General features: G+C 50.2%; 1 protein-coding gene across 1 annotated transcript; it reads left to right on the top strand.

Annotated features, from left to right (window-relative positions):
* The first annotated feature begins 11,830 nt into the window (after nucleotides 1-11,830).
* On the top strand, nucleotides 11,831-13,011 carry LOC116245581 (uncharacterized). Its single transcript, XM_031617055.1, is given in 5 exon segments — nucleotides 11,831-12,242; nucleotides 12,245-12,559; nucleotides 12,562-12,750; nucleotides 12,753-12,803; nucleotides 12,806-13,011. Coding segments are annotated over 5 exon segments (1,173 nt in total).
* The last annotated feature ends 4,345 nt before the right edge of the window (nucleotides 13,012-17,356 follow it).

Genomic DNA, 17,356 nt, shown 5'->3' with positions numbered 1-17,356 from the left:
CCCAACCCCAACCCAACCCCAACCCCAACCCCAACCCCAACCCCAACCCCAACCCCAACCCCAACCCCAACCCCAACCCCAACCCCAACCCCAACCCCAACCCCATTACCCCATTGTATGAGCCAATCATATTCATCATTTAATTTAGTATTAAATGTGTGCTTATGTATGTATGATGTAAAGTGATAGTCATTATGATGATAATGAAGATTTAAGGATCAATTAGGACGGTCAAAAATAACTTCACTGATATTTTCCTCTGTGATATTTTGAACCTCAACAACTTCTCTCTGTTTCTCCTCTTTTCCTTTCTCATGGCTGGCCTCTGACCCTGAGCTGAATCGGGAACTCCTCAGCCACTTTATTATTGGCCTGTTCTTGAGGTAGAAGACAACTCCTCCAACGATGATAATCAAACCAACGACGAGGTGATAACCCGATGAGGATGTTGCGGTTTGTGTTGTCCTCCTCGGCGGGAATGGGATGCACTGGGACTGCTTGCGAATCAAGAGAGAGGAAGCCCATTCGCTGAAGGTTGATCCAACGAGACCGGAGGAGAGGGCAGTTTGCACCTGGGCGTTCAGTCAATCGATTGCTGGTTGTCGCTAGCAGCACTGTAGCTGGTACTGTTTTCGGCGCTCACTGGAGGATTGGTGATTACCATACGGCTTGGGTGAGCCGGAATAGACGCCCACAATTTGACTCGTGATTGGTCGTCGATGCGGAGGATGGCGCACATGCGGTCGACCAGCCTGGTGGGGCCTCCACTGCTGAAGAAATCGTTGATATTCATCGAGAAACGCATGGTCAGTTGGACGGACTGGTCAATCGGACGCGAACGAGACAATTGGGGCGCCAGTCACCACGAAGTGGATTGTGTAGTTCTTGTAGAAGAAGATGTTGCTGCCGCATTTGGTGGTGTCGAGGGCGGCTTGGCCATTGTTGTCCAGCAGGAGATAGGCTTGCTGACGACTCCATTCACTAAGACTTAGATTGAGTTGGGGAAGGGATAGTACAGTTTCACCACCACCCAGTCTGAGTTATTTCCAGCGGGAAGCCGTCTTTGAATCTGGAAGTGCATATCATCGGGTGGGTTGGAGGCGAAGGTCAAGTTGTAGACCTTTTGGAGCTGAACCACGGAGACGAACCTGCCAACCGGCGATTCAACGGCTCGCTGCCAATCCACTCCCACTCCTTGAAGCCGTTGGTCACAGATGTCCAGTTTCCGCCGTCAAAGGTCAGGTAGGCGGGCCACATGATGCGGGTGTTGAAGTCAGGAGCAATCTTTCATACTCCACACACCGAAATCGTTGCGGAGACAGTGGTGGCCGTTGATCGACTCGACAAAGGTGCACTTGGGAGTGTTGAGCCGATGGGGGTGTTGTTGGCGAGGAGGAAGCCACCGCCGGGGAGGAAAGTGCCGGAGTGGTCATGGATGATGTAGTTATTCTTTCCTGTGCAGGTGATATTTCCGCAACCGCCGAACCATCCCAATTCGCTGAGCTTGGGCGCGTCGAAGTACCCCATAGCGTTGAGTTCGCAGTTGGTGCAAGTGGAGTTGAAGAGGTAAGCGCTGCCGATGAAGTCAGGAGCGTTGGGGTTGGTGGTGAAGACCACGTTGTTGCTGCACTGGGGAAGAGTGGAGTAGCTTTGCCTGTAGTTGTCGAAGACGATGTTAGTCAGGTAGGCCTTGCTGTCGAAGGTTTCCTCCTTGCACAGTCCGTCGTAACCGGCATCGAACGCCTTGGGATAGGACTCGCCGTTGACTGTCACTGCCAGCATACGCAGGCCGCTATTGCCTGTGCAGTCGATCCTGCCAGGTCCGTAGCAGGAAGCGCAGTTTGGCCTTGAGATTTGCGTGATGTAGGAATCGGAGAAGAAGGCACTGCGGTCGTTTCCAGCCAGACCGAATCTAAGAGAAATGCCGCGGTGGGCGTCAGCGATGATGTAGTTGGTGATCTGCAGCTGAGCAGTGCCGGGAGGGGATGAGACATGGCCAACCTTGCAGGCGTATGCTCTCACTCCTGAGGAGGCGAGACAAGCATCATCGGTGGTTCTGATGAAAAGGAAAGCAGCCTAGAGGATAGTTCCTGCCACGTTGTTGTTGAAGGGGGTGGCGGTGAGTTGCGAGCAGGCAAAGAAAGGCAGCACGTATCCATCGATATCGGATCCCTGGCAGATATTGTTGTTGATTGCCACGTTGTCAGTTCCCGGATCGACCTCGGTAAGCTCCACGCAAGCTGCTGGCTCCTTTCCAGTCATGGTGGCCTGAGGATGGCGCCGATCATAACGTTGTTAGTGACGCTGAAGGAGAAATTTGAAGCAATTTAAGATGGAACTTGCGGCCTCGTAGAAAATTGAGTTGGTCACAACTGCGTTGTTCTGAGTGTATCCCTTGATGCAGAACTGCGACAGAAGGAGAAGGATGATGCAGTGACGACGGTGGCGCCAGTGGAAGTATCCATGTTATTGTACAGTACCAAACTGGCCTGCTCTGTATCGTACTGGCCGCCGAGGGTGAACTAAACTCCGCTGAAGGTGGCCTGGCCTGCTCTGGAAATCTTGCCGTCCCACATCTGGTAGACGACTACTGAGTATCCCCAGCCGCTATCGGGTCCAGAGATGAACTTGATGTTGCGGGTGACGTGGCCAACAGAGGCGCGAGTATCCAGAATGCCGACGTTGTTGTTGATAGTGACAGCGGGGTCTCCGTAGTGGGCGTATTTGAGTGCGGGGGTGAAGGATACGATGTTGCCAGCGATGCCGGTGATGGTGACTCTTTCGTACTCGCGACTGTTGGAGAACTGGGAGCGATGACGATCTCGTCGCCTGCGTTCCAGCCGGAGACTGCATCGACAGTGATGGAAGTGTCGCCAACGTTGGCGATTGTGGTCAGCTTTGCCTGGACTGTGGCGGGAGCAACACCGTAGAGGTTCAGTTTGCCAGTGACGACCAGCAACTTGTTTCCTTAGAGAGATGGATCGAAGACGTATCCAGGGTCATTCTTATTACCATTGATCTGGATATTCAGCTTGTTGGTGAATGGAGCTGCAGCAGACCCAGCAGTAAGTGATCCGCTCTGATCCAGATGGATGGCAGGTGATATTCCTATCAGCTCCGTTGGGGATGATGACGTCTCCGTCGATCTCCATGAACTCGCACACAGCTGGATCGATGTCCATGATGATGGTCCAGTTGCCATTCACGCTCACGTTCTCACCCGGAAGAGGAAGGCGGCCTTAGGGCCATTGGGTGGCGTTGCTCCAGTATCTCACGAAGTTCTCCTTAACGAACTCGCCCAGGGGTGCAGGCAGAGGTAGCGGCAGAAATAGCGTTGACTTCGGTGGTCTCGAAGTAGGTTCTGTTCCTAGCGCTGGCGCACAACTGCATGGTTCGGTTGCCGGCGGTGTTATCGTGGTAGTATTCTCCATTGTAGCAGCTGGTCTCATCGAGGAAATCGTTGGAGCGGACGAAGTAGCTGCTGTCGGTGATGGGTTCATTGGGCCTCAGGGGTGCGATTTCGTACATTTCTCTATTGAGGGTGTAGTTGAAGCGGAAGAGGACTGCGGGATCGGTGGGTTTCATGTAGTAGCTGGAGGTCATGGAGAGGTGGTCGAAGTCGAGGCCAGTGAGCCACCAGATGTTGTAGGTGCGGCCTGCGATGTAGGGCATGGCGTAGGTCTTGTGGTCGGTCATCGAGTCCATCTTGTTGCTCAGCGAGAAGAAAGAGTAGATCTCGGTGTATGAGGTCGAGTTTTCGGGGACGAGGTCGGTGGGGACGGCGATTTCCTGCGCCTTTAGACCGACCAGGTTGAAGAGACTTGCGGATGCGAGGTGGCTGAAGGTAACCCTGACCAGCTTGACGCTATCATCGCAGATGATGGTATCGTCCCACTGGAAACGGATGTGGTGGGTTTGCAGGCGGGGTCAGAGCGAAGATGTTTGTAGTTGTAAGTGACTGCAGCTGATTTTCTCTGTGTTCCATCGAACTGGGTGGTGGTGAATGTTCCATCCAAATCGTAGAGGATTTCTCGCTTGAGGCCGCTCATGAACAGCTTGTTTCCGAGCACGTTGGTGAAGCTGATGTTGGAGATGTAGACTTCCTGGGCGGTGTTGCTGAAGAGCAGAGGATCGTCGCAGTGCGAACAGGTCTCCAAACTGCGAGTGTTGGCGGGGTAGTTGTAGAACCTGATGTTGTCGATGCGGATGTTGCCCAAACGGGGGGTGATGATGCCCCTAGAACCGCCCACGGGTTGGGGCGAGTTTGTCTTGGTCTGGCCGATGATCACAGAATCCTTGAAATTGTCAGGTCCTTGCTGAAGTAAGTGATCCAGAACTAGGCTCCAGAACGCAGGTTCTCAGCACTGGTGAAGTTGTGAAGACCAGGTTGGCAGTCTCCTCGGCAAGAAGGCCAGATTCTCCGTTCTTGTAGAGGGTGTAGTTGGAGAAAGTGCTAACCACTCCAGGGTTTGATGCCCAGGGATCGACTGCGTCCTCAACGTAGAGAGGAGAGCAAGGGTATGTCCTGGGAGCCAGTTTGAAGATACGAAGCCCAAAGCGAGCGTTAGAGTGGGCAACATTATCGTGGCACTCACCGAGGGGATTTCCGATCGGACAGACATCGTTACAAGCGGAAGGTCCATCGGGGTTGCTCTTGATCTCATACCAAAATCCATAGAAATCGCTACCGGCTGCGTGGTTGTATCTGAAGTGGTTGGTGGGATGGGTGACCCAGAAGGAGGCGACTGAGATATCGGTCTGGAGCATGGTCCAAACCTGGATGGAGCTGATGGCCAAGTTGTACTGCAGCAGGTTGTGCGTCTCGATGCCGTCCTCGATGAAGTAGTTGTGACCCATCACGTTGTAGCCGACGTTGTACTAGACGGTTAGGTAATGCACGCCGTGGAGAGTAATCACACGGGCCATCGAGTCGTGGACTGCGTTTCCGCGGGCGAAGGAATCGGAAACGTCGCCGTTCATGTGGAAGTGGATGCAGTAACGACCGATGATCCTTGGCTGACCGCACTTGGTGAACTCGGTGTACCGATGTGACCGACTAACCCGTTCTCAGCGCTGCCGGCCATCATCAGGTGGGCTCCGTAGCTCTCGGCCACTGAAGTCTCATCACCCATCACCTTGACGTTACGGGTGAGCAGGCCAACTTCGGCTCTCATCTCGATCTTATCGTTTCCGTAGGTCTCGACACCGGCGAAGTGGAAATTCTTGAAGGGGCGTCACAGTGATGGTGTTTCCGCTGATGGCGAGGATGTTCCTGCGTTCTGCCTCGTAGTGGTTGAAGCTGGTGGAGGCGACGACTATTTCCTCGCCGACTCGCCAGTCGACAGGGTCTTGGACGGTGAGGCTGTTCGAGCCCACGGTGATGCTGGTGGAGAGGCTGGTCCAAGTGTACTGTCTCACCTGACCGTGGAGAGAAATGAAGCATTACATGCAGGCGATGCCCTTGTTGCCGAACATCGGCTGCTGGGGAGAGTAGTAGTTTCCTGAAAGGACGAAGGTGAGCTTGTGCTGGAAGGGGTGAGCTTAGGTTCCAGCTATGAACTTTCCGCCAATCACTGTGATGAAACCGGTGAAATACCATATCGGATTAGTCAGCGAAGATGAGGGTGCCGTTTTGGACCAGGATGCCTTGCAGCTTGGGGGTGGACTGATCGACGAGGAGGTTCATGCCAGCAGGGACGAAGACTAAGTCGCCGTCGATGGGAGGCATATCGGTGCCCCAAGTGCGGATGTCACTCCAGCGCATCACGTACTGGAAGCTCTGCTAGACATGCGGAGGTAGTGCCTACCTTGACCACGAAGGAGTTGCTCTTGGGAAGTTCAAGCCTTTTTCCGACCGTGCAGGTGATGGAGGTGATGAAGAGGCAGTGACCACGCAGGGGATGCCGTCGATGACCACTGAAGGAGTGTCAAAGTCGAGATAATTGCCAGTGAGAGTGATTGGGTATCCTCCGAAGACATCTCCGCTGGTCTGGGACAAGCTAGTGACGATGGGAGTATGATCTTGTCTGAACTCTACGCTGTTGGCAAGGGTGAAAACGTTGGCTCCGTCCTCATAGACCACCTGGGCATTATTCGAGTCCAAATTGGCAAGAGTGGTATCAGTTTGCAAAATACCCTCGATTTCGAACTCAGCCAGACTGCACTGGGACTTGGTGTCATGCGCGAACCTGACATAGCGATAGTTGGTGGAGACTGAAATGGGGACGATATTCCATCCTGAGTGCACGGTTGAGTCCACAGTTGCCAAGGTGGCCCAGTTGGTGTTGTCATTGGATGCCTGCAGAGTGGCTCCGATGAGGTAGTTGGAAGCGATCACGTACTTGCTGTTGGGGAAGAAACGCACCCTGGTGAGCTTGAGGGTCAAGCCAGCGCCGACATCCGCTCCGACAAAGCAGGCCCGTTGTTCAGGGAGGTGTAGACTGTTCCGAGGAAGCCATCGAATGCAGAATCTCCTCCAGTGTAGTCGCTAATAACCGAGTATTGGTTTTTGGTCAATTTCTTAGGCTCGGCAAGAGAGAAGGCCAGCTGTGTTTCAGTGGTGACGAAGGGAGGAACGATGGCGATGGCATCGGTGGCAGTGACGTTGACCAGGGGAGTTTTGATGCCGTTGATGTTGACAGTGGCGCTGCTGCTGAGTCCAGAGCCAGTGATGGTGAAAGATCCACCGTTATATGAAGTGACGAATGGAGATGAGGTGGGTGCAGCGATGGTGACTGAGACTGAAGAGGGAGAGCTGCTCCATCCGTAGGCTGCGAAGAAGAACCTGAAACCGTACTTGCCGCCAGTAAGGACGGCGTTGAATTGGACGACTCCGTTAGATGCGCTTGAAATGGTGCCATTCTTCACCTACTTGGAGTTGTAGAGGGAGAAGATCTCGACGAAGTCAGGAACCACTGTCTGCAAATTGCTTTGGGAGAAGGTGAATTGGATATTACCCGCGCTGACAGAAGAAGCAGGAGTGGTGATAGCGAGCAGAGGGTGCTGGCAGTGGCAGAGCTGATAGTAGCCACGAGGATGCCCCGGTGGGAGTGGTCAGGCTAATGTTGAAGACATCTGCAGCAGTAGACGGGGGAATCACCACAGTGAATGCGGTGGGAGTGGCTGAGAAGATGACAGGCTGGATCACTGCCTTGTTTTGGGTTATCTTGAGCTGGAAGTTGCTGTTGGGCCATCCGTTGGGGAGGCCAGCGCCAGAAAGCACCACTCTGCCGCCACTGGTAGAGATGGCCGATGGAGTCCTAGCAGAGATTTGGGCAGTTACGGTCAGCAGGTAGCCGTTGGACTCACCGATGGGATCGATTCTGACCTTCACGTTGTAGGGTCCGCTTTCGATGGCAGGCACGGTGAAGGTAAGCGAGGTGGCGGAGACAGTAGAGGGGGTGACCTTGGTGACCAGGCCGGTGTTTTTGTTGGTGAGGATGATGAGAGGAGTGCCGATGTTGAGGTTGGATCCGTTGACGGTGACCGCGCCAGTTGAGATGGTGTTGGCTGAAATGCTGGTCAGCTTGGGGGATTGAGCAGCATCGATGTAGGTGAAGGTGCAAGATCCTCCGCAGGTATTGTCGACCATGAGTCTGTTGGTAAGGACCACGCCTTGAGGCGCACTGGCGTTGTAGAAGGGACTGATGGAGGAGTCCTGCAGAGGATGTCAGTGGTATAACTGATTCCAGCTCGCACATCCAGTTGAGTTCGTCGCCGATGAAGACCAGCGTCTATGTGACTTCTGGACTGAAGTTGATTCCCTTGATGTTGATGAGGGTTCCTCCGTTGATGCTGCCCGAGGATGGGGTGATGGAGGTGATGATGAGTTAGTAACTGAAATCGTTGACGTTGGTCGTGTTGGGCATGGCCTAGCCGAGGCCGATTAAGTTTACTTGCACTTTGTATTTTCCTGTGAGGCCGCCGGAATACCCACCTTAATGTAGGTATCGTTGAGCTTCAACACACGCATTTGGTAGACTTTCCTGATGAGTTGGCCAAATCAACTCGGATGGCAGCTTGGTTGTCCCGAAGCCAATACCGGTGATTTCCATAGTTCCCTTGAGGGAAGGATTATGGGATTGAGGATTAACGGTGAAGATAGTGGCCGGAGGGGTTGGCGTAGTGTAGGTGAAGGGAAGAGTGTTGCTGGTGAGGGCTCCGTTGGAGATTGAGACAGTTGTTGGGCCAACTGCACAGCTAGGCACGATGATCTCGGCATTGATATTGGTGATCGATGAGATGGTGGCCTGCTGACCGCAGATATTAACGGTGGCTCCCTGCAGACTGGTGGGGAAGCCAGTGCCGGTGAGAGTGAGGGTGTATCCTCCGTTGGCCCTCCCGAACCAACGCTGAGGGCGGTGAGAGTGAGTGGGAAGTTGAAAGGCTGGATGCTGCCAACCAGAGGAACGCTGCCTGTCTGCTTGACTGAAACCACGGAAGGTAGGAACCGGCATTCACGTTGGCAGTGCCGTCAGTATTGGTGGGCAGTTGGCAGGTGAAACTGCTGATCGGTCAGTCAAAGTGCCAATCGTACAAGGCTGTCCTCCAATGGTGATCTTCACATCGGATAAAGTGTATCCAACTGGAGCAGGATCGGTGAGAGTGAGGGTGACAGTAGGTCCTGAGATGCTGGCGGCAGTCACTTGGGGAGAATCTAGCAGGAAGGTGTATCCGCAGTTGCCCAGACAGACGCTGGGGACTGAGTTGACGGTGACGCGGACGTTGGGCAGGGATGAGGGGTGGAGAGGAAGGGGTAATCGATGGGATTCACCAGCAAGTCACTGCTATATGGCCTAACCTAAATGCAGTAGACCTGAGGAGCAGTGCCCGCAACTCCTCCTATGAGGTTAGTGTTGTCAATCGTGAAGAGAGGCACTGGACCATTGTATCCGATATAGCTGATGAGCCAAGTAGCGCCGTAAGCCATCATGTTCGAAGGAGTCAGCAGGTCACCTCGACAAGTCCGAATCCTGGATCTGGCGAAGACTGTTCTGAAGATTCCGGGAGATGCTGAAGCGCAGATATACGCTTCCGGCGAAGGTGACCTGGTAGCCAGCCATAGTGAGGCCGAAGCTGCCCACGATCAATGGACCGTGGGGTTGCACTGTGGTCTGCGTGAAGGATTGGGTTCCGCTGTAATTGATGAACTTCGGGAGATGACCATCTTAGTGGCAGTAGAGGGCCTGAGGAGAGCAACTGAGACAGTCCAGACTATGTTACGATCTGGGAGACGTTGCTAGTGGGATTCCGCTGGCATCGTAGGTATTCAAGACTCCGGATATGGAGTAGGGAGAGAAGAAGTCGAAGGTATTGAGGGCGTTGATGAACTGGGTGATGTTGGCGTTGTAATCGATGACAGCCCACACCACGTAGGAGGGAAGGCCTGTGGGTTTCATGACCACGGTGAGGTTGATCTGTCCGCCAGTTCCTCCAGTTTGGGTGAAGTTGAGAATCTCTGGATCGTTGGTGTAGTTGAGGACCAATCTTTGAACTGCGTGGGTCTGCCAGAAAAGGCTTTGATCGGAGTTGGGAACCTGAGTGGAAACTCTGAGATATCCCGTGCCGGCGAAGTTCAAGTGGTAGACCTCGATATAGTAACTGAAGTTGGCAGTGAGGGCGACGCTGGCTTCAGCAGTAGCGACGTAGTTGATGTAGAAATTATCCAAGTTTTGGACTGAGTTGGAGTAGATGAGGGCGTTGGTTGCAGGCTCAGTTGAACCGTGGGTGGCAGAGAGGAAGACTGCAAAGACATCGTCGGCAACTCCTCTGAAGACATAGTTTCCTGAGACTGGAGCGGTAAAGTAGCCACTGAAGACCTCGCCATAATAGGCGCCGTAGTAGTTTCCAGTGCTAATCTCACCCCTGTATGAGGATTCCTGAAGAACGATGGTGTTTGATTTGGAATTCACTGCTGCCCTGAATCCTGCAACGTTCTTGGTGACCAGATTGGTGATATCGTATCTTTGATAGTTGAGGCCAGTCCCTGAGAAGTATCCGTTGCTCTGGCTGCTGGAATTGGTGGGGAGGAGGGTGGAGACGTTGGGGTTTCTGGGTCTGAGGTTGCAGTTGATGGTGGAGGCGGTGGAGGAAGTGACGTCGCAGGTGTTGCCGTCGACTGTGACGCTGATCACTGAAGCATTGGTGGAGAAACCGGTTCCGTTGATGGTGAGCTGCTGGCCAGCCTAGGCGCCACTGTTAGGAGTGAAACTGTAGATGGCTGGAAGGACAGCGAAGTGGAAATTCTCCTGCAAGAAAGAAGAACGACGCAACTTTGCATCAGGAGTGGAGTATCCTGGGGTGAGATATTCCACGACTTGATACTTTCCTCCTTCTTGGACCATGCCTGTCTGCATGAGATGGTATCACCTGAGTTGGCGGCGATCGGTCCTTGGACGATGTCAAACCTTCCGCAGAGGGCGTTGCCGATGCTCATGGAGATCACATCTCCCATGTTGCGGTTCCATCACCCAAATTGGTGATCCGATGGATCCCGTAAAAATTAACATAGGCTCCCGCCGCAGCAGAGGCCGGGTAGAGCGCCTGCACGACTGGAGTAAAGGAATTCAGGTAGGAGAAACAGCCCTGCTCGTTGGTGAGGGACTGTTGCTGGCCATTGCTGACCACATTAATGGGGAGGTTGTAGATATCCGCGAACTGGCGGGTATCCGTGGTGACACAGGAGATGGTGGTTTCTGTGGCTCCGGCTGCGGGGATGAGGCAGGGGTATGTGCCGATGGTGACCTGGTTGTCGGCTGCGATGGTGCTGAAGCCGACTCCGGTGATGTAGATGGTGGTTCCGCCGCGGACGCTGCCCCTAGGACTCACGACTGCGGTGGGAGAGCTTGAGACTGTGTAGAGTTGCAGGGCCTCGCCGTGAACCTGCGCCAGCAAGAGGACCAAACACAGGAAAACGCCTGTTTTCATCTTGGGAAATAATTAATAAAGTTGATCCACACATTCACCCTTATATATTAGAACCACCCAACAGCCTCCAGACACCTGGGAGGGAGATATAAGGGATGGCCTTTGCCTCTTCCTTTTCGGATGGTTGTTGAAAAGTTTCGAAGCGGGGAGAAGGAAAATGAATTTGGGTTTTGGGAAAAAAAGATGAGAGATTGTTGGGGGGATTAATAAAGGAGTGATATTTTATTCATATTTTAACATCGTTTGGAGAATAGAATCTTTTTGGAGTTTTTCATGGCATAGAATAAAACTTGTTCGATGGGACTCGAAGCCTATGCAAAAATATCAAAAATAATGCCTTAAACGCAGCCAATCTATGCAATTCTTTGAGTGTAATCGTTATTGTGAGCCGTATCTTAAGCAGTTCCCAAAAAACACGAACAAATCCCTTATAAATCTCCAAAAATATATAAGGAAAAGCCATGCAACATTACCAACCGATCCAAAGCATGCTGACGGGCCCATCCGTACATCTATCCCTGTTTTATTACTTCTTGGAAGGAGTATATATTTATACCTTATCTAAAATGGCACGCACATCAAATAAAAATTATTCAGGTTAAACTTATTAATTAAAAGGAGTAAGAAAATCCATCAATGATCCTAACCATCATATTATCCATTACAATCATATACTGAATGTTATCTATACATCAATCTAAGTTGCAATAATCCCCAAAAGTTCATCTCCTTCATTATTTCTCCATTTTCCAAATGCAATCCCATTTTTTATTTTCCTCCTTCTTCTGCTAGCATAACCATATATTCCAATTATCCAAATTGCGAATTTCCATTTAATTTGCACAGGATACGTTACACCAAAATGCTGAAGACGATTTGCCGTTCAGCCTACAGCTTCGCCCAGATGCTCTCCAAGACCCCGCGCACTCTCGTCCAGGTAGACATGACAAAAACACCCTTCAACCAGCCAGTCCCGCTCCACAACCGATGGCACCCCGACATCCCGCCCGTTGGGACCGTTGAACAGGGAGAAATATTCAGATTGGAATGCATCGACTGGACTGGAGGACAGATCAAGAATGACGACTCACCCAAGGATGTGGAGCGGGTAGATCTCACCCAAGTTCACTACCTCAGTGGCCCTGTTAAGGTGGAAGGAGCAGAACCGGGAGACCTCCTCGAAGTTGACCTGCTCGACATCGGAGCGCTCAGGGACTCTCTTTGGGGATTCACTGGCATCTTTGCTCGCGAAAACGGAGGCGGCTTCCTCGCTGACCACTTCCCCAAGTCCCACAAGGCCATCTGGGACCTCGAGGGAAGTATGCTACTTCCAGGCACATCCCCCATGTGAAGTTGGCCGGCATGCTGCATCCTGGCATCGTTGGCTGCGCTCCTTCCCACGAGCTTTTGCATGAGTGGAATCGCAGAGAGAAAATTCTCTTCGATTCTGCGCCCAATCGTGTTCCTCCTCTGGCGTGTCTTCCGAACTAAAAAGGCGCCTGGGTGGGCAAGTTGCGCGGGGAAGCTGCCGACAAGGTGAAGCGTGAGGGCGCCAGGACGGTCCCGCCGAGGGAGCACGGAGGCAATTGCGACATAAAAAACTTATCGATAGGCTCCAAGATGTACCTGCCCGTGTAGTCCCAGGAGGACTGCTATCGGTGGGTGATATCCACTTCTGCCAGGGAGACGGTGAGATAACCTTCTGTGGAGCCATCGAGATGGCGGGATGGATGGACATGAAGGTCAGGGTCATCAAGGACGGCATGAAGAAATATGCAGTCAAGAATCCTATCTTCAAGCCTGGGCCCTTCGGACCGCACTACTCTGATTGGCTCACTTTGAGGGGATCAGTGTGGACGAAAAAGGAAAGCAGCACTACTTGATGCACACGTAGCTTACCGTATGGCTTGTCTCAATGCCATCAACTACTTGAAGACCCTTGGATACACTGGCGAGCAAGCATATATGATTTTGGGTTGCGCTCCAGTTGAGGGAAGAATTGCATCGATTGTGGACATCCCCAACGCATGCTGCACTCTCTCCATACCTACCGAGATCTTTGACTTCGATGTCAGGCCTAAATGATCTATCCTTTGAGCCAATCATTGCCTCAAGTATCATTATTGTAGGATGGTTAGTAGCCTGTAATGTTTCCATTCATTATAAATAGCCTATTATTATACAAAAAGTGAAAAAAAGAAAAGAATAAAATATGTTTAACTCCTTCAGATCAAAAGACAATCATTTTTGGTCCTCTCTTTAAAGTATTATTTCAATCTTTCAAGCAAAGTCGATTGCGCAATTTGAAGATCCTTATACACTTTCCCCATGAGCAGCCAATTGCAATCAACATCCACATTGATTTCCACTTTGCATTTTTTCTCTCCTATTTTTTCAATCGTAAATTAGCTCAACAACTCAATGCCGAAGCCTGGCCGAGTGCGATTCCTGATCGTTTTTGGCCTTTCCTCGTGGAGGATATCAACCACCATGTGCACTTACTTGGTCCACCAGAGCATCTTGATGGATTATATCATCTCATACCTGCGGACGAAGCCATTGGGATCGACCTACCTGACGTATGGATGAATGGCTGCAATAATTTCATGTTGTTGTAGTCTGCCAGAAAGGCAAGGTCTTTCCTGGGAGTTGTTGATCTAGACGGAGTAAGTGTAGTGTTGACCATGTGGTGAGTTTATATTTAGTTAGTTGTAGCTTATATATAGAAAAAATCATCATCTAATTCTCTGGTTGTTTATTGCCTATTCCAAAGCAGGGCCTGCATGGCGATTATGCGGTACTCGTCGTATTTGCCTTCTTGAAACTGAGATCAATTGTTACTTTTCCCTTCTCGTCACCTATACTTTCTTTTCTTATTTTTTAGCTTTTTTTCCCTTGCTTAACTATCATTCAAATTGCACTTATTCTCTTTCCTCTTCTTGCTCATTTCTTCTATGACTCTCTAGTTGTGCCATTTTTTCTTCCAACTTCATGATTACTTCATCCTTATGTTTATCTTCTATTGCATATCTTCTAATGCTTTGATCGATAGTTCCAGTTCTTTGTTTTGCTAGGTTATGATGTTTTCCATTTTCAGATGGTTTGTTGCACTAGCGCATCATAAGCTTCAATCGTTATGGATCTTATGCCATCCTTTGAACTTGATTTTGTGTTAGATTTTAAAGCAAAGAGTTGAGGTTAATGCCCAACCTGCCCCTTTCTTGTTGACTCTGGACGTAGTGGTGGTGATGGAGGAACTAAGAGGCATGATTTCATCCTAAAATCGAGATTAGTTGTATGAATTTTGGAGAGATTAGATACGCAGCTATCCTTTTGATGCGTTACTATTGTCCAAGAACTGGGATAGCTATTCTAGCGTAGCTGGCTTTCAGGTCGAAGCATGGATGCACGAATAGGAGCCAAATTTCCTTTCTTTGCGAGATTTATGCTACTTTTCTAGTGCTTCATGGGATTTTTCTATCATAGTCAAAAGTTCAGCATTCTGTAGAGTCAGTTCCTCGCATTTCTTTGCCATTTTTTCCTTTCATTCAGCATCTCATTCATCTTTTTCTTATCGCTGTTGATGTAGGCTTACAATTTTTTATATTTTTCGAAAAGGAGGGCCAATTGCTTCTTGCATTGCTCTATCTATTCGGATTATCCCTCGTTCATCTTGATGTACATTTTGATATTGGCCATTTCGTGTTGTGAGATGAGACTATGCAATTTTTCCCTTTCGACTTCTAGCCCATTGATTCTTTGACGAAGGGTGATGAGGAGTTGTTAGATGGCAATATTTCGCTTCCGTACATGTTGAAACTGGTGGTTTTAACTGATAAATTCATTCCATTTTTGCTCTAGAGTGCTGTGATCATCGATACAAGTTCCTTGGAGATGGTTTTTGCTTTTTTTCCATATTTCCATCTGGAGGTGTCGATATCGTTGAGGATGTCGTCAGTGATGGACAGATATTGTTTCATTTTGTATATGAGTTCTTCTAGGTGGTCGTTATCGCTCATCTTGCTCCTGCCGCTTGCATTCCTCTTGTCCCGTTTGGCATTTCTCGACCTGCTGGATCCCTTGCTGCAATCCCTGCCTCTTCGCGACTTGTGGGAGGGGATGGATAGATTATTATCGGGACACTGATATCCGACCGGTCGAGCAACTTCACGTTCTCCAGGTAGAAGGAGGGTTTATTTGAATGGTGGGAGTTGGGACATGCATTGAGCGTGAAGGAGTGGACTGGAGCGTATGGAGGGGATCGATTTGTATGGAGTGGGAGAGGTTTCCGTGTAGGGCGGTGAGGTGGTTGGGTGCGTGATTCTCCTTATCTCTTTCGAGGGACTGTAGTAAAAACTAGAAGCCGCTCTCCTTGACCTTGCTCTTATACTTCTTCAATTTTCCCATCCGTTTGGAGCCTTGGCTTATCTCCGAGAGCATTCCCTAACTAACGATTATAAATAATATCAAGTAATATAAAATGACCCGCCCTCCTCGTCCTCACGCCGACGCTAACGGTACCGCATTGCCCCGCTCCTCAGATTGCGAACACCCGACAGGATTTGCTTTATTTGCTTCGTCTAACGCTACCATTCATCCGGCTAGGCCATTACGGGATGGTCTGAGAGTTATTTAAGAGCGAAGGAGTTTCGATCGGTGAGGTTCAGGAGGGCTTCGTCTTGAGATTGCTAGTAGATGCCATATAGGGATGCTATCTAAGGGAGCGATTGTTGTTGGCTTTTAGGGCTTTTTTTCCATTTTTCTCAAGGATTCATGGTCAAATTTAAAAAACTCGTCACTCTGTACCGGATCGTACCTTCTGGAGGTGGCTCCGATGGATCTCCTGAGTTCCAGTCTCTCTTCTTCTTTCTTTTTGTCTCTGCTCTTGGCCTTTACGTCTTTTTGGCGATAAACTCCACATCGATATCCTCTGACAATCTTTTCTGTCTTTTGGGGTTGGTGCAAATGCTATACTGTATGCACATGCGTTTATCCTTTGCGAGTGGGCGGGGTTGAGGGTGGAGGTGAGTTGTTTTACTTCCTTCATTGGCTTGTTCTAATGCGAGAAGACTTTGTGGATGTGGTTGCGGATGGAGTTTAGGGATTAGTTATCGTCGATCCTGTGCTCGCGGAGATGGGAGGAATGGAAAGGGTGGGCTGATTTGGGCCGGGAACGGACGGTACTCGTCAATTGCTTTTTAATGCCATATCGTCTGCAATCAAAATAATATACCAGTGGCGCAGAAAGGGAGGAAAGACGCTCACCAGTGACGATGGAAGATGGTGGGATTTTCGGATTGATTATTTTGGTAAGTTGTAATAAAATGAGGAATAGAATGTGGATATATTTACTGTGAAGCGCTTACAATACCCCGTCACCACGTCGAGCAACAGCACATCATTCGCCACATAATACTGGCCGGCTGCTAATCAGAATCATGGTAGATTGCCGATCGTTCATTATCCTTGTATCCTGCTCGAAGAAAGTCTAGACCATCTTCTTCTCGCCGTATTTGGCTTTATAAGTGCTTTTGATGATATTTTCGATCTCATCGTCGATTTCCGATGGTACTAAACTAACTGATTCACCGTTTACTGGCATTCTTCGCGCTGACCATCACGAACACCCTCACTCCTTCCCTCAGCGCCTTGCTCTCGCCCTCGAAATTCCCATCAGCAAGCTTCCCGTACATCTGTCTCAACTTGCTAACCTGGATCTCCTTCCACTCGGTTTTCTCTTCGGATGTCAGCTGGGCCAACTTGCCGACGATTGCGGTGACGCGTTCGGAGAGGATTTGCGGTGAGATGTCCTTGTCGATGGGCGTTCCCTCCTCCATGAGGCTGCGTGATGGTTTTTATACATTTTGCAAAAATTTAGATTAGAACCGTCCTGCTTCCGCTTGCGGCTCGACCTCATAATAGCTTATATTATCACATGAAACTCTTCTTGAACTATAGGAGCTACGCCGGGCCCATCAAACGCGCACGCGTCAACTTCTTCGGCAGGTTTTACACTTAGAAAGCTACATTAGGTTTCGATGCGGGGATTCAGTCTATGGATCGTTTGATTGCTGGGCCGTCAACAGACGATGGGATTATAAAGCTTTCTTCTTCTTTTTGTTCAATTTTGCTAAGCTTTTCGCTATGTCCGTCTTCACTCGTTCCACGCTCCTCCTGATTTGATCCTGACGAGGGATCGCCCTAATCTCTAAATGTTTCTATTTTTACTTGATTTTCGGATGCGATTTATCGATCCCTTTCCGAGTGTTCTCTCTTCTTGGGCAGGGATAGGGTTCTTGGCTTTTGATTCTCGATTTCCTGCAGCTAATCTCCATCAATTTGGATATGAGTCTTATGTTTTCTTCCTGATCCCTTTGTCCTTGGCTAAATCTCTTGAAAAATACGAGTCAATTTCTGTTGCGTCCGCGAT

Source organism: Nymphaea colorata, unplaced genomic scaffold, assembly GCF_008831285.2.
Source record: "Nymphaea colorata isolate Beijing-Zhang1983 unplaced genomic scaffold, ASM883128v2 scaffold0751, whole genome shotgun sequence".
Classification (NCBI taxonomy): Eukaryota; Viridiplantae; Streptophyta; class Magnoliopsida; order Nymphaeales; family Nymphaeaceae; genus Nymphaea; species Nymphaea colorata.
The sequence above is the reverse complement of the archived record's forward strand: the minus strand, read 5'-3'. Positions and strand labels throughout refer to the sequence as shown.